The following is an 18,524-nucleotide window of genomic DNA, read 5'->3' on the forward strand; positions in this document are numbered from 1 at the left end:
CTATTCAAATCCTGATTTTCATAATATGGTAAATGGCGTATACTTGTACAGCCCTTTTCTACCTTCTGCTTTACAGTCCCATTCACCCATTCACACACTGAAGGTGGCTCTGCTGCCGAACACCGTCCACCAGAGACAATATGGGGTTCAGTATCTTGTCCAAGGGCACTTTGACACATGGGCGGGCAAGGCGGAATCGACCACTATACCGCTGCACCATGAACGCCCAATGAAGATGAATGCTTGATCAATCTTATTATTTTGCTTGTATGGCGTCTACTGCCTCCTTCTTGAGTCAGGCGAGACTAGGATATGAGTCACGTCTAGTCTTCAGTTCGCGCCATCTTAGTTGAGGAAGGTGTGGGTGATTCCTTTTTCAATATGTATTTCGATTTATTTGTGTTTCTGGAAGTTGAACTTGGGCATTTTTGTGACTGTTGGTAATATCCAGCAAACATTTCAATGTGGGCCCCATATGGTTTACCTTAGGTGGCCCCACCTGTGTTTGCCCACACTGGCTTAAGTGGGCACTCACTAGTCTGGTTCGCTGGGCAGCGGAGCTCGCTAACTCGCTACGCTATCTACCAGGCAGCTTGTTATCTTGTATGTTCACCCCGGTGGGTAGTTAGTGTAGGGACCCAGACCACTAATTCCCCACCCTAAGCCAATGTAGGCAAACACACATGGGGGCACCATGGAACCGGTGGACAAACCCACTTGGGGCCTACCAATTCAGCCCAAAGGTGAAACCTACATTGAAACGTTCACTGAGTAATATCACAGATTTGTTATCTTTCATTCATGCCATAAATAAACCCTAGAGAAAACAAAGTTATGTTGTCCTTCACATTTGGACATTACGCAGAGGAACGAGTGAGGCGTTCAAGAACTAGCCAAACTGTATGAGAAAGTGCTTATTTGTGACGTAGAAAATACGCTAGATTGTCCCGAAGCTCTTTGCAATGGGAGTTGGTTGGGGGACGGGGTAACTAGGCACAAACGGTCCCGCCCACAAATCAGAGGCAAATTTCTAATAAACTCCTGAGGCTCTACAGAAACTATGTCCTAGAAAACAACACTGCGCTATTCTCTGACATGCTTGGAATACATTTCAAAAATGTGGTGCAGGTTCCTCACCAGAATGTTCTTTGGCGCATGCTACCATACAGAGTTTAACTGCTAAATCATATGAGCGTTTTTTGGCCATCGCAACAATACACAAATAGCACAGACACCTGGCATCTGCACGACTATGCACGACCCAGGAAGATGGGCAGATCTTGAAGGAGCCCAGCTACTATTAGAGACCAGTCGCGACCATCTGTTCGACCCAGCGTTTATTGAAAACCGGTGTCAATTAGAGACACAACTGGAAGTTATACGGTAATCATATTTATAAGATCACTTGGAACACTAAAAATATCTCAAAGAGTTGGTAAGATGTATTTTAACATCCTAAATAAATCCTAACGTAAGCCTAAACCAGGTGATATGTAAACATAATATTTTATGAGTATTTGCAAGAATACCACAAATGCACAAAACAGATTAGTGTTGTTAGGCCAATCTGATATTGTGTTTGTAGCTTCACACCAGTAAGTGTGATTGTTTAATAATTTACATGTTCCTGTGTGTATTAAGCCTTTTTGATCCAGCTTAAATTAAACTTCTTTGAAGGTAATACATTTTATTAAAAGCCTTTTATTCAAACTAACTAGCTTGTGCTGCTTTCTGGGGCATTGCCTAATATTCCCTGGGTACTTGCTTGTCAAGTGTAGCATTGAAAAGTTCGGATAAGAGAAATTTAAGGCTCGTTGGTAAAAGATTATGCTGTAAGAGAAGCAGTCTGAAGACGAGTTTTCCTCCAAAAAGTTCTCCTGTGTCGTGTCCTTTTTAAGCTTCCATCAGCAGGTACACCGCACACCTCCCTTAGGTCCAATTCCTCTCTGTCTACCGTGCTCTACCCAGCAAACCAGCCATCCATCCATCAACCATTTATCTCTCTATCCATCTTTTCCTCTGCTCCATTCATCCATGGAGGATGAAGGGCGGACGAATGAGGCAAAGTTTGTCAGGGAAGACCATTTTTAGAAGAGTGGATGAGAAACTGGAAAGGGAATCTGTATTAGATGACAGACCAGAAAGACCAAGGAGAAAAGAGAATGTTATGATAAACGGGGGAAGAAAAGTTGAAGGAGGGAAGACGAATAAAAGGCCAGAACAGTGGAAGAAAGGCAGCGTGACCTTGTGTGAAATTGATATCTCAGAAGAAAATGTATTGCAGAACCGCTCACAGATACAGAGATCCACAATCACTCAAGTTACGATCTCCGCTTTGTCACTTTTCTGGCTTATCTGTTATCCCGATTTTCCTGCGTCTCTGTCTTGGAACGTCAGGTTTGTTCCCAACCAGAGCTCGGCTGAACACAGCTGACAGCTGTAGTCGTTGTAATCAGACAGCACTTGTTTTGCAGGCACATGGATAGAAATGCGAAAGCGCCTCTGAAGACACCCGAACGGTTCAACAGCTTCCCCCCAAAGAGGGGGAGGAGAATCCTTGTGGATGGCGATGATTAAGAGAGGGAGACTGACATGGGTTTGATGGTGACTGAGAGGAATTTGTGGAAGTATTGAGTTTTCTGTAGAGGAGGGCACCGACACCACGGCACATTCTCACTCCCAGGTCGTCATACTCTACATGAGCATATGGTTCGGGCCCCCTCCGTGACACTTTTTGACATTTTGGGTGTCCTCAACTCGTTTTTGATGTGCTGGCTGTTCCCATTAAATCACAGGTCCCCAACCCTGGGAACGCGGTACAGGACGCAGAACAGGTATCAAGTTAGAGTTAGGGTACCAGTACCAGGTTAGAGTTTTGGTACAGGGTTAGAGTACCAGTACCAGGTAAAGGTTTTGGTACTTGGTTACGGCTAGGGTACCGGTCTGGTCCAAGCCCCTGTACCAGACTAATACTGGTACCCTAACGTGTTACCTGTCCTTGTCTCGAGGGTTGGGGACCTCTGATAAGCGTCTGTGGCCGGTAACAAGTGACCCTCAGATTGGTACTGGCTTACAACCCGGAAGTTGGGGACCCATGATTTAATGGGAACAGCCAGCACATCGAGAACACGAGTTGGGGACACGTAAAGTGTCAAAAAGTGATGTGGAAGGGGACCGAACCATTCGCATCCCAACCATATGACAACTTGGGAGTAAGAATACATTGGACACGAAAGTTGTCGGATGAAGAGACACTCACTTTCATCCATGAACAAGTTAATCTTATTAAACATTTTATGTGCTTAAGAGTAGGTAGGAGTGTCAAAACTGTGTGCGGAGTTGGTTCCGGTAATGATATATACTGTATGGTACTACAATTGACAGTATGTAGAGATGGACAAAGTGCCTGTGATGTCACCCATCAAAAATGGCTTACCTCCAGTTCCAATAAAATTAGGTCAATATAGTAAGGCGTGATTGGTTTGAGTTGATCGAGTCATAATTTCTATGGCAAACAGTCTTGCTAATCAGTAGTGAGCTTGTAGAAAAAAGCCACAACCGTTTCACTGAAAGGTGGCTCGGTCACGTGTTTTAAACGTTTGAAGTGGGGGCCATAGGGCACCACAAAGTTTTAATGTGGTATCTGATTGGTTAGTTCATAACTTTAATAACTTGCGATAAAAAAAAAATATATCATGAAAAGATTTTTTTGGATGAGCAAACATGTTTAAAAGAAGAACTAGAGAAAAAAATGTTCTGCAAAAGAGAATGACTGAGTAATAGGTGTTTATTTCTCTGTAGAGGTTTATGGATTTTAGCGAGTACTTCCTGTTTGAATCGTGTGGGGGGAGGGGTCTTTCCAGTTCTCATAGACAGTCAATGGGTACTACTGGCACCACGCAAAAAAGTGGGTTTTATTGCTCCATTTTGATTTTAACAATATTTGCAATTGCTGTTTAATTTTAGCCAATAATTTAGTGATTGTGGGCGGGATCAAATAAGAATGGATAAGACTATGAAGGCGCATGGAGCTTCAGTCGAACTACAGAAGGCAACCAAATGAAAGTTTAGCTGTACTTCACAGCAAAAGGTTCTAATTCACCAACTTGATGGACAAAAGTGATGTGTTTGATGCTCCGAAAAAAACTGACATTGTGGTAATGAGCAATAAAATACCGTATATCTTTCATTAACTGAAGTCGGTCTCCAATAAACGCCGGGTCTAACAGGTGTTCGCTACTTTAGATAATAATGGCCGGGCTGTTTAAGAACACTCCTTACCCTCCCCCAACCAGTCGTGTAGATGCCAGGTGTCTATGGTATTTGTGTTGTGAGCTAGTGTAGCAATGACCAAGGAACACTCATGATTCAGCAGTTAAACTTTGTGCGGTGGCATTAGCCAAAGAAAATTTTGGTGAGGAATCTGCACTACATTCACCGTGTGCAGCCACTTTGTTACACTCAAATCTTTTGGAAAAACCTTTTCATTTTTAAAGCTCAGTTGAAGTACCGGAAATATTTCAGGAATACTAGTTCGACACCAGCACCAGATAAATCCCTCATTAAAGTCCTACTTCAGTCATCCTTTGGTTTATTTTAAAAGCGTTCCCAGTGGTCTTTTAATAATGATGAATCAATTTTTAGCCAAAAAAAAAAAAGCATGTGTTGTGGGCTGCAGTCCCATCATGCCTTTTTTTACACTTTCTCCTGCTAGCTTACGGCTAGTTGTAACCTCAAGCTAACATTAGTAGTGCAACAAAAATAGCTAAGAATGCTAGATGGACGGAGAAAACGAAGACGTATATGGATCTATTTGTCTGTAAGTCCATCAGAATTGGGCAGAGCTGGAAGCTTGTGGTCCGCCATCTTTCTCCTGCTAGCTTACAGCAAATCAAAACCCTAAGCTAATATTAACAGTGCAACATAAACACCTAGCAATTTTGAAGCTATCAGTTTTGAGCCAGATGCTAGCTTGTACGAATAAAATGAAAATGTACATGGATCTGTTTGTCTGCAAGTGGGTTTGTCTTGCAATTTTAACTTTCTTAACCTTCTTCATAAATGTCCTCCATTATGAGAAAAATGCTATAAGAACATATTAAAAACCCAATTTTCATTGGAGTGGGTCTTTAAGAGCAGAATTGTCATTATCTAAAGTTCAACTGCATTTTAAAATTTTCAGATTTACGTTTGTGTTGGATTACCTATTATTGCAGCAATTGAAGATTCTCTGGGAGCTTTAACTAAAAGGCAAAAGCTACAGAATAATGTAGCACTAACTGTCCTATTTCTGGAGTGCTGTTCATTTTCCTATAAACTGAGTGCACACTTCATGAGTACACTCTTCAAATAAAGGCTTATGCCCTTCAAGCCAAATGCATTTAAATGATGTGTTATATCAAGGGAGAGATCCCAGGTAAAAGAATAAAGTTCTAATAAATGTAAGAGCTTCTGGACAATGTTACTAATGGGAATGATGGCTGTCATCGCCGCAGTTCCGCTTGGTCTCGTTTGAAACCGTGAGTCTTCCAGAGCTGGTTCTGCTGTCACAGACTGTCTGCATCATGTCACCTCCAGAGGCAGCTGGTGACAGCCATCTCTTACATGTTGGCTCGCTGCCATCAGAGAAATCTGTCTGGTGCCACAGTTCAACCGCAAGCAGAATCTGTTTTTTCACGAGGTGGTTTCCACTGATTTCCCTCTGACGCTATGAGAGGGGAGCTCTAGTACGATGACAAATGGGTGAGTAAGGAGCAGACATCTATACTGTCTGACCTTGGCTGCACATTCAGCTTTACAGTTACAGTACAAAGCGTTTTTTTTCCACATGAACAGACTTGTTTGTCCTTTGAAACTATCTGTTTTTCCCAGATGTTATTTCATTTGGATTACAGTAAAAACATCCCAGACTGTGGGGGGAAATTGGGTGGAAGGGAAGCTGGAGCCAACATCTATTGGCAGCAGTGTATGAGCTGGACACATTTAGTTAAGTTTTAGCTCTACATTGTTATTATCCCACACTTTCCAATTTATTAATGACTTGGCATTGTTTCTGGGCAGCTAGATTTGCCGTCTTTTGATCTATTACACTTGTATGCTATGGTGTATTGTTCTGGAAGGACATCATGTACTCATTTCTGTGCTTGCATTTACTGCATTTTTGAAGAACTGTCTGTACGGTTCATTTCAAGGAAATCAATATTTAAAAACCCATTGGAGGCGTTTATTTTTTCCTATCTATCATAAAATGTAATTTCCTTTTTTGAGTTTCAAATTTCTCTACTCCGTCTATAGATCAGGCGACTTCAGTTGATTGGTCAACTTCTTATCTTTTATCGCAACTATTGACTGTATATGGGAACTGGACTTAGCGAGCGTGATGTCACCCATAGAAAATGGCTACTTCCTGCTCCAACAAAATTCGCTTTTTTTGTGATGCAAACGTTGGAACCAGAAATCGTCAGTAAGCCGTATTTGGTTTAAACTCTATCAGAGTCAGCATTTCTATGGCAACCACTCCTACCAATTAGCTGAGCTTGTTGGAAGGCCACATCCTTTTAATCAATAAAGAAGACTTTAAACTAATCAGAAATACACTTTGTACATTATTGTTGTAGTAAATGATTAAAAAATGACAATTCTTGCTGGAAATGTCTGTTTTTTGGCCTAAATAGGTGACTTGAGACCCAGTAGCTATCACTCTAGTGTTCTAATGGTACAATTTTTTCAAAAGATGATTAGAAAATGAAGGTTAACTACGGTTCTGTGAATCCCAGATGATTGCCAGAGTTCTCGGTCCCTCTGGACCATGCTCTGGTGCCACATGGCCTCATAGCCTCATGTTGGTCACAAGGAGGTCACAGGTGACTTTGTTGACAGTAAATTCTTGAACTCATATGCGCAGGAAAGATCATCCAGTGCTTGAAGTGCTGCTCTTGGCGGTCAGGAGGGAGGAAATAGAACCCTTGTGCAATTATGCTAGCACAGCGGATAATTGTTCGGCTAGTTAGAGATGCTATAAAACTGACCTTGATTTGTATAATTAGAGTATCTGAGGTCAATGCAATGCTAAAAATGGCCAGAAAAGGAGAACTTTTATATGAAACTTGACGATTTATTGTTCTTCTCAGAAGTTAAGACTATTACGTGCAAGAAATTGCCAAAAACTAAAGATTTCCCTTAATCTCCAATGTTAACACCGGCGCTTTATTTACTGAAACTGCCTGTGAGGCGTCTATTTCTCAAACTGGAGACTTTAATGTACTTATCCTCTTAATCAGTTGTGCAGCGGGGCCTCTCACTACTTGTTTTACTCTGGTTAGGACCTGTTTGTGCTGTTCTCTAAAGAGAGTAAGTAATATGCACTGTTGAAGGTAATCTATGGGATTTTGGCTTTTTAGGACTAGTTGGAACTTCTACTAAGGAGTCGCTTAGTACAGTTCTTATATACGTACAGTCAATGGTCACGACACTTTAATAAATATTGCTTTTGCATAGTAAATGTAAGAAAATAATTCCCTTTCGGGAGATACCATCATCAATGTTTATTGCTACTTCTGAAAACCCTCTTTGATTTCTCCATTCTGATACAACTATCCAACATTCATCACAACATGAGACTATTTGTAACTTTCTTTCATTCTTTCTCTCATTTACAAAAACTTTATTCAACATTTCATAAAAAACCTCTCAGTCAGTTCTGGGTAATCATTTCTGACTCCGTTGTTTCTTGTTTTGCACTCATCCCAGGGAGAATTGTTGCATTTGTATTCAATGACAAAAGTAAGCCCCAAAATGCAAGGCGAGATGATTATATCAATGAGCAGAAAAAGAAGACATAATGATCTCAATCAGAGGCTACAACAGGGAACAACAAACAGTGGCAAACTGGTTCGCAGCAATCAAACTTTCAGGGCTAATTTTCCTCATTGTGTGGTTTCCCATCCGGCGACTGAGGCTCATTAAAGTCTAACACTACTCGTCTCACCCGGGACAACTAAAAAAAGTAAATAAAGACTCTTTTTAGGGGCCGAGGCAATTAAAGCACATCCGTATCCCTCTGGTGTGGGAGTCTAAACGGTTGAAATTTGCTGCTTCTCCTGAGACCTGAGCTCATTAAAACACACGCAGGAGAACAAAAACTGCATTAAAAATAAGATGGTAAAATAAGAAACAGATATTTGTCAGACGTTAGGATTGATAGAAACCATTGTGTTTGAGATTTATCAATAGTTTTATGGGTTTCCTAACCCATAATGTATTTACATTTTCGGGAATACAGTTAAGAAATCTCCAGTACTTATCAACTAGAAAAGTAGCATTATCTGGGATAGTGCTGTGAATGCTTTTAGCTGAATTTGGTCGCTTAACATGGTGAAGCTGTCTGCTGAAAATGCTGAAGCAATCTACTGTCATTGCTGAAGGGATTTACTGAAAATGCAAAAGCTATTTGCGAAGTGCTAAATTTGCTAAAAAGACTCAACATTTCATAAGAGAAGTATGAAAGACCACTAAAGTTGGGCTAAATTAAAAAAAATGGTAGTAAGTTAGCTAAAATATCCTTAATACCTGCCTATTTTGCAAAAAAAAACATGTAATGTGTTCATTAAACATGAGCTAAACTCCAAATTAGCCCAAAAAATCTTACTCGAGGCCAAATTACCCAAAAAAGCTAGCATCTTAAATACTAGCTCTACTCCAAAATGACCTAAAACTCTTCAGCAAATGGCAAATTAGTCTAAACCTGTTGCTAAAATATACGATAAATTACAAACCATCATAAAAAGCTCTTAGTAAATAACACATTAGCCAAAAACATTAGCATACTGCTAAAATATTAGATAAATTCCAAATTGGCCTAACAAACCTCAGTAGATAACATTTTAGCCAGAATATTGGATACATTTCAAATTAGCATAAAAACTTTCAGTAGATAACATATTAGCCAAAAATGTTAGCATGCTGCTAAAATTCTAGATAAATTCCAAATTAGCCTAGCTAACCTCATTAGATTAAAAAAATTGGCCAAAAAAGTTAGTATGCTGCTAAAATCATATATATTATCTAAGTTAGCATTAAAAACCTCAGTAGTTAACATTTTAGCCAAAAATTCAAATAAATTCCAAATTAGCATAAAAAACTCTTAGTAGATAACATATTAGCCAAAAACGTTAGCATGCTGATAAAATATTAGATAAATTCCAAAATGGCCTAACAAACCTCAGTAGATAACAATTTAGCCAGAATATTGGATAGTTTCAAATTAGCATTAAACTCTCAGTAGCTAACATATTATCCAAAAGCGTTAGCATGCTGCTAAAATATTAGATACATCCCAAATTAGCTTAAAAAACCTCTGTAGATTTAAAAAAATACCAATAGATACTATCCAAGTTAGCATAAAAAACCTCAGTCAATAACATTTTAGCCAAATTTTAAATAAATTCCAAATTAGCATAAAAAACTCTTAGTAGATAACACATTAGCCAAAAACGTTAGCATATTGCTAAAATATCAGATAAATTCCAAATTGGCCTAACAAACCCCAGTAGATAACATTTTAGCCAGAATATTGGATAGTTTCAAATTAGCATTAAACTCTCAGTAGCTAACACATTAGCCAAAAGCGTTAGCATGCTGCTAAAATATTAGATACATCCCAAATTAGCCTAAAAAACCTCTGTAGATTTAAAAAAATACCAATAGATACTATCCAAGTTAGCATAAAAAACCTCAGTCAATAACATTTTAGCCAAATTTTAAATAAATTCCAAATTAGCATAAAAAACTCTTAGTAGATAACACATTAGCCAAAAACGTTAGCATATTGCTAAAATATCAGATAAATTCCAAATTGGCCTAACAAACCTCAGTAGATAACATTTTAGCGAGAATATTGGATAATTTCAAATTAGCATTAAACTCTCAGTAGCTAACATATTAGCCAAAAACGTTAGCATGCTGATAAGATATCAGATAAATTCCAAATTAGCCAAACAAACCTCAGTAAATTACAAAAAATAGCCAAAAAAGTTAGTATCCTGCTAAAATAATAGACATTATCCAAGTTACCATTAAAAACCTCAGTAGTTAACATTTTAGCCAAAATATTAAATAAACTCCAAATTAGCATAAAACACTCAGTAGATGCCAAATTAGCCAAATGAGCTAGCATAATGCTAATATAACAAATCAATGCCAAATTATTTTAAAATTACTGTAAACGTTTTTGAATTATTTCTCATTCATTTCCTATGGGGCATATTTAGCTCAATATTTCAAAAGCCACAAAGTTTTTTAATACCAAGAGTACAAGCACTAATGTCCCGAATGAGCTGAACGTTTTGATGCAAAGACTGAAATCACTAAAAGTGTGAATGAGTTTATATTTGCTAAAAAAAACATATGGAAAGTAACAGGAGAATCGTGTCCACTCTTTCAAAATTCTCTTTGCAGAAAAAGAAAAAAAGAAAAAAAGAAAACACCCACATAGTCACCTTTGGCTGCGGCTGCCTTTATCTAAATGCCAAGCGGATAAATCTCAAAGACCACACATTAAATGGAATATTATTATTCAATAAATGGAGCAGAATGTCAAGAGAGTATTGTGCTGTAATCACCTATCACTGATGACTTGATGTCGTTTTCATTTAGCTTCTATTTGCCCTCAATATAGTAAAAACAAACAACTTTTTAATTTTATTTTCAGTTAACTTGTCCCGACATAAAATTACGCCAAAGACTTTAAACCTCCATGTAAATACAAATAAAAGTGTAGCTTGGGATAATTAAGCGTTTGCCTACATTGCCTAATGGACCAGCCGACTCTAATCTCTCATAAACGATGTTTAAAATGCATGTCATAATGACTTCTTAAAATATCATTATACAATGAGAAAATGACACCGTTCCTTTAAAGTGAATCACATTCCTTCATTACAGACATTTAGCCTGTAATGTGCTCCAGTGAGGCTGTGCCAGCACATGGCTACGCTGGCAGCACACAACAAGACTGATGGTCTGCAGCTATAGCATTAGGTTTGTGAAGCTGCAATTGGGCACGACAAACTTCTAGACTTTCATCCATTATGCACCGCCATCAGGGAGGTGTCTGATCAGTCCCAGAGTCATTGTGCAGCGTGACAACAGGCCCAAACAACCAGCTGGAGTCGTAAAGATCTCTCTGCAGACGCCACAGAGAGTCCTACAGCAGATGGTGAGGGCCCCTACTGAGGCTCCATGTCAAATACATCAAGTCGGTCTGGAGTTACATGAATAAGTCGAGGCAACTAAGAGATCCTTGGATAATTCCTGAAACTTTTTTTTGAAACTAGAAGTCATGGAATTTAAATAGACTAAAGCTGGGGACAACAATAAAATACATTTTAGTAAAAATGCTAAAATTGGACAAAAAAATGCTAAAAGATAACTTAAACAAACAAAAGGGAGAACATTAAATGGTTCCTTTACCTTCAGTCTCCTGGCCGACACACGCTGACAGCAGCAGCAGAAGATAAAGAACTCCCGCTCCTGTTAGATTCATCCATCTGACCTGGCCCCGTGACTGTGGCCCCATTAAGCGCTCTTTTACCATCTTCACCACCACGCTTCACCAAGCACCCAGCTGTGCAGAGAGAGGAGGAGGCAGGAACACACAAAAATGCAGGTTAGTCGGATTCATTAACCTCCTTTCTTTTTCCACGTGCAACAACATCTACTGGTCCAAATCTTCTGAACTAAGTGCACTTAGTTAGTGATTTGCATTTTCTTTGTTTGTGATTCATCTGATTTTTGGATTTTGGTAAATGTAGAAACAAAAGCATACTAGACTTATAGCATTACCTGCGATTATGCTAATGTGAATGCTGTAAGCTGAATGTGGCCGCTGAAGATGACAGAGCTGATAGCTGAAAATGCTGAATCTGAAACCTTGCCAAAATATTAGGTAAAAGTCAAGTTAGCCAAAAACAGGAAAAATGTCTAATTTTGCCAAAACAGTTAGTATAATGCTAAACTATTAGCTAAACTCCAAATTACCCAAAAATTCTGGATGAAAAGTCTTATTTTGAAAAAACAGCTTAATTAATGCTAAGAAATTAGCTAAACTTGAAATTTACCAAAAAAGTCTAATTTTGACAATAAAACAGGCATAATGCTAAAATATTAACTAAAATATTAACTAAACTCAAAATTAACTCCCCGCACACACAAGCACAAAGGGAAAAAGTCTAATTTTGGTAAACAGCTAGCAAAATGCTAAAATATTAGATAAACTCCAAATTATCCAAAAAAAATCATCAAATCAAGTCTAATTTTGACAAAAATGAGCAAAATGCTAAAATATTAGATAAACTCTAAATTATCAAAAAAAAAATCATCAAATCAAGTCTAATTTTGACAAAAATGAGCATAATGCTAAAATATTAGCAACTAAGACTCAAAATTAGCACAAAAGAATTGAATAAGTCTGATTTTGGCAAGCAGCTAGCATAATGCTACAATATTAGTTAAACTCAAAATTACCCAAAAAAGCCTGGAAAAAGACTAATATTGAAAACCAGCTAGCATAATGCTAAAACATTAGCTAAACTCCAAATTAGCCAAAAAAATCCTGGAAAACAGTCTAATCTTGACACACAGCTAGCATAATGCTAAAATATTAGCTTAACTCCAAATTAGCCAAAAAGCGTGGGAAAAAGTCTAATTTTGACAAACAGGTAAAACATCTAGCACAATGCTAAAAATGTTAGCTAAACAAAAAATTACCAAAAAAAAAAAGCATCAAATCAAGGTTAATCTTGACAAACAACTGGCATAATGCTAAAATATTAGCTAAACTCAAAATTACCAAAAAAAGAGCATCAAATCAAGTCTAATGTTTACAAACAATGAGTATAATGCTAAAATATTAGTCAATAAGACTCAAAATTAGCGCAAAAAAATGGAAAAAGTCAAACTTTGGCAAACAGCTAGCATAATGCTACAATATTAGTTAACTCAAAATTACCCAAAAAAGCCTGGAAAAAGACTAATAATGAAAACCAGCTAGCACAATGCTAAAACATTAGCTAAATCCAAATTAGCCAAAAAATCCTGGAAAAAAGTCTAATCTTGACACATGGCTAGCATAATGCTAAAAGATTAGCTAAACTCCAAGTTAGCCAAAAAGCGTGGGAAAAAGTCTAATTTTGACAAACAGGTAAAACATCTAGCACAATGCTAAAAATGTTAGCTAAACACAACCCCTCCCCCCCACACACACACATAAAAAGGGAAAAAAAAGTCTAATTTTGTCAAAACAGCTAGCATAATGCTAAAATATTAGTTAAACTCAAAATTACTCAAAAAAGCCCAGAAAAAGTTTAATTTTGATAAACAGCTAGCAAAATGCTAAAATATTAGCTAAACTCAAAATTACAAAAAAAAGCATCAAATCAAGGTTGATCTTGACAAACAACTAGCATAATGCTAAAATATTAGCTAAACTCAAAATTAGCACAAAAAAATTGAATTGAAAAAGTCTAATTTAGACAAACAACTAACCTAATGCCCTATGGTGCATATTTTGCTCAATATTTCAAAAATGTAACGTTTTTAAATACCAAAAGTAAACCAAGACTAAAATCGCTAAAAGTGTGATTGAGTGTGAATGCTTTGAAGCATTCACACAATAAGGTCAGCTCAAGAAACACAGACACAACTTCTACACACAAGCGTCTATAAAGAGCTCAGCGTGTTTGATGTTGCTCACCTGTGTGCGCTTCCCAATAGGAGTAAACTCCAAATGAAAGAATGTTTTCCATATTGACGCTTACCTCCATTACATCCCTATGGTAAAGTGCCTTCCCAATCTAATGCTTGGATGATATTTAATATTCATTTTGAGGTTTTGTCTCAGTAGAGGCACTCCACAACCCAAAGCCTTTGATCAATCACCGCGCTCATGCATCAAAGTAAATTTATTGTTTCCCAAAGATTGGCAGCGAAACGGCAAACCTGTGGATGATGATAGGAAACGAAATATTTGATGCAACAAAAACTACCCGAACTGTCAGCAACAACTCGGATATGAAAGCGGAAAAATTGTCACGTTAAAAATGCAAAAAGATAAAGCAAAATTGGCACAAAAAATAAAATGTTAAACTGCACTTTTTAGGATGAGATTTGGTCTAATTTCTAAGGAGAGGATGTGGCGGCAGAACAGAGGCTTTCTTTGAAGATGAGTAAACATTTCTGTACTCCATGAGAGCATGTGCACTAGAAAGGGGTTAGTGTTAGTCTCCATAAAGTTGTCTTTGCTTGTTGTCAGCTCAAAGGATTTGTTGTTTGCTCACTTTTATAAACATCATAAAAAGAAGAGAGAGAACTCAAATGAAACGCAAAAAAGCACCGTCTGGCACCTAGATCTTCTTATTTATTAAAGCTTTGCGTTAAAAAGACTTTATAATATATAGGTATTGTGTAAATTTGAGTTATTTATGAAATATAAGAGAAAAATCTGTTTAAAAGCTTTGAATGATTTTTAATTGAGCGCTATGGGATGTGGGAGAGGTCAACAGAAGTACTTGTTGCTTGTTAATAGGACTAAGTTTCCCACTAAATAAAGAGATCAATATTAACAACACATGTCTTAACCTTTAACACAAAAACAGTCATCTGGTCCAGTTTCTTACTGACCAAAATCCCACTTTAACGTTCAGAAAAATACAATTTATTTATGGTTTTGTGGAAGTAAATTTATTAATTTGCAAAATTTAGCCCTTAGATATTTCAAATAACTGAATTATAAAATTGTTACACTTTCCACATGTTAGAATTTTGAACTTATTTTACTTTTCACAGCAGCATACAGCTGTTTCTTTCAAAATAAAATACATATTGTGTTAAATAGAATTCTCCTGCTGCAGCAGATTTACTTGTAATTAGAATTACAGTGTATCTTTATACTTTAAAGTACCCCCTTCAGCTATTAATATTGTTTCAAGTGGTCTTTTAATTATAATTGTGCCATTTTTAGCCAAAATAAAAAAGCAACCTTTGGACAAATGACAGAATGTTGTTCACAAGCTTTTGATGACTGGTCAGGCACACCGTGAAGACACTGATGTCTGGTTTAAGGTATTTCATGTCTTTGATATCAACTACCCCAGAGGTCTGCAACCTACAGCTCCAGAGCCACATGTGGCTCTTTTATCTCTCTATGGTGGCTCTCTGGCTGAAGAAAATAAAATAGTAATTTTCAAAAATTTGGAGATTAGCTATTATTTTAGCAACATGCTAACATTTTTGGCTAATTTGTTATCTACTGTGGTTTTTAGGCTAATTTAGAGTTTAGTTTCCGTTTGTCTAAATACATAATTGTACTAAAGTCCTTGGTTTTTTTCTTGGCAAGGAACAAATTTTGAGTACTAATTTGTAATTTTTAAATATCTTTTATGGAAATGTTTTAAAACGTTAGGTTTTATTTAATACAAAGTGGGTCCTAGAAGCAAAAACAGAGATTCAACCCAAGATTATGAATCAATTTAACCCAAAACTTGGGTTGGTGAAAGTAACCCAAACTTATTAGTTAAAATAACCCAGAAAAAAGTTAGTCCTGTTTTGATCTTGGAGTTGGGTTAAAAACAACCCAACTTGGGTTATTTATAACTAAGGAGTTATTAGTGTGTTAGCTTCAGAAGGAAAGTTTGGGTTTTGGTTATAACTGAGTATTCCTCGAGATTTTAGAGCATGTTCATTTTCATCTGTACACATTCAAAATATTCAGTTTATGTTTTTAATGCAATGCCCTCTTAAATAATGTTATTTTATTGAAAGTTTTATTGGATTTAGCTTAAACCTTCTAATCACAAAAGGGTTATCTAAACCAAGCACTATCTCATAAAAGTACACAATACACAAATAAGGAAATATTGCACAAGTGTCGTCTTTAGCTACTAATGCAACACTTCCAATTCCATCAAGCCATGTGTCCTAACAGAGATTTCACTCTACAGGACTACAGTATCTGCTGAGGACATTAACAGCTTCCCCTCTCACAGATTTCACCTCCTGTTAATTAAAACTAATTTATGAAGCCTTCATGGCAGAGATAACTATACTAGAGATGAATGAATGCTGCCACACCCTCTGAATGGAGATGGAATTGGCTGACAATCACAATGTATTTATGATTTCCAGCCAAGAAGAAAAAATGAAACAGTCACGGGGGTTTCATTTAAAGAGACCCACAATGCCAGCGTCGGCCATTTTATCTATCCATTACAATTTGCCGCCAAAATACGCCTGCAGGGAGAACTTATACCACCTCTGACATCTTCAGAGCTCGTCTTCAGGCAGAGGAGCAGATGGTGTTGTTCTTGTCTTGTCCCGGCTAAATGCCCATCGTCCCTGCAACACGGGGAGATCACCTACAGGGGTCGCCATGGCTAATCGCCTGCCAAGATTTCCCCCTTTCATGCCGCCATCTGCCCATGTGTCCTCCGTAACCCATCATTGTTTTTCTTCTGGTTATTGATCCTAAACTTTAACAATGTGTAAATCTTCGGACCTTTACATTTACCTGAAAAACCACCCAATCTTTCTCTTTTTGTTTCAAATCGTTAATATTTGAATTTATTGAAAAAAATATTTATGTTTGTGATTTCTGTAGATGCTACTTTTAGGTATTTTTGGAGCCGCAGTGGTTTGTTGCATATTTGCGACGATGGGCATTAAGGGGTTAATCTCATTACTCAATTGGAAAACGTTATTTTTACCGAGCTCTTTTTTCGCCACAAATCACTGCTGATTTTAACTCATCTAATCTAACAGAATTAATGGAGGTGTTTTGATTATATATATTTTGTATGTTATTCCTGGTATGGAGCTATTGAAATTCACTGATCCACAACTGATTGAAAACTCCCCATTTTGCCTATTTTAAACAACTCCTCTCAACATCTTCACTGCATTTGAGATATAAAATAGCTTTATGTGCTCATCTTCTTCACTCCACCATTGATTTGAAAACTTTAAAATCTTTAGCTCATTTTTAGAGTCTGTAGCAAACACCCATCCCGCCTGAGATCAAATTGTTCTGCTGCTCACATTGTGGACTGAGGTTATGTCTCAATTCCCTCATTACTCACTTTTTGTGCACTATATATGCTGTTTGCTATTTTGTAGAAATGTATGAATCTGCAATTCTGAAATCCAATGTCCTAGAAATGTCCAAGAAGTCTCGACAAAAAACTATCCCTTGTATCCACTGAGATGTCCGGACCGGATCGGTACTTTGAGCACTTCCATTATAAAATGAACCAATTAGGCAGGACCGACTCGTGATTTTTTTCTAGATTCATACGCAGATTTATGGCTTTCTATGACCATTTCAGGTATATCCATGTACGTCTAACAGACTTTTTGTCGATCTTTACTGGTGTCCAATGACAGACACTAAGTCTTTACCACATTGTCCACCTTTGTCATGGAAGGGCTAACACCTCAATGTAAGGGTGGGGTCATCTGGACCCTATAAGAGAGCACGAGGGTTAAAACATAGCATTGTGAAGGTGGACGTAATGTGATTTCTACCAAGTGCTCTGAATGTCAAAGTGAAGAAATTCAATGAGGCAGGTGTTTCTTGGCCGTGTTTCTCCAGACATCCATCTTCTTCCCCTCATCTGGTTCCGGGTCGTGGAGGAAGCAGTTTAATCAAAGATACTCAGACTTCCCTCTCCCCGGCCACTTCCTCCATCTCCTCTGGGGGGACCCCGAGGAGTTCCCAGGCCAGCTGAGAGACGTAGTCTCTCAAGCATTTCTTGGGTCTTCCCCGGGGCCACCGCCCAGTGGGACATGCCTGAACATCTCTCCAGGGAGGCTCTACTCCGAGCTCACTCCAGGTGACTGAGCTTCTCACCCTATGTCAAAGGGAGCACCCAACCACCCTCCAGAGGAAACTCATTTCAGCCGCTTGCAGTCGGGATCTCGTTCTTTTGGTCTTGACCCAGAGCTAAAGACTGCAACGAAGATTTACCGATAAATTGAGAGCTTTGCTTTCTGGCTCAGCTCTCTTTTCACCATATCGGCTTGGTGCAGCGACCACAAAATGGCGGACGCCAAACCAATCCGCCTGTCGATCTCACGCTCCGATCTTCCCTCATTTGTGAACAAGACCCCAAGATGTTTAAACTCCAGGAGAACTCCAGTCAAAAAAAAAATAAAAAAAATAGTCAAGAACCATGCCGTCAGACTTAGCGGAGCTGACCCTCATCCCAGCCGCAAACCACCCCAATGTGCTGTTAGTCGTCAACTAATTTAATAGTCGATTAATCGTTACTTTATATTATATGGAGCCAGAGTGTAGTGAAGTTAAAAGTTATCATGGCATTCTGCTAGCTTTTTGGACTATTATGACATTTATTAAGGTTTTTTTAGGCTAACTTGGAGTTTAGCAAATATTTCAACTACATGACAGGTATTTTGGCTAATTTAGAATTTTTTTTAGGAAATTTTGGAGTTTAGCTATTAGTTCAGCTGCATGC

General features: G+C 37.9%; 1 protein-coding gene across 6 annotated transcripts in view; it reads right to left on the minus strand.

Annotated features, from left to right (window-relative positions):
- Positions 1-18,524, minus strand: part of LOC112154115 (protocadherin-15) — a 272,438-nt gene that overhangs the window by 213,684 nt on the left and 40,230 nt on the right. For all 6 annotated transcript variants that reach the window (XR_004949742.1, XR_002920601.2, XM_036217104.1 and 3 more), the window contains exon 2: positions 11,470-11,623. Coding sequence is in view for 4 of the 6 variants with exons in the window: in XM_036217104.1 (XP_036072997.1) it covers positions 11,470-11,593 (124 nt within the window). In the remaining 2 variants the exon portion in view is untranslated. The remainder of the gene's footprint in view (positions 1-11,469; positions 11,624-18,524) is intronic.

Source organism: Oryzias melastigma, linkage group LG19, assembly GCF_002922805.2.
Source record: "Oryzias melastigma strain HK-1 linkage group LG19, ASM292280v2, whole genome shotgun sequence".
In the NCBI taxonomy this organism is placed as follows: domain Eukaryota; kingdom Metazoa; phylum Chordata; class Actinopteri; order Beloniformes; family Adrianichthyidae; genus Oryzias; species Oryzias melastigma.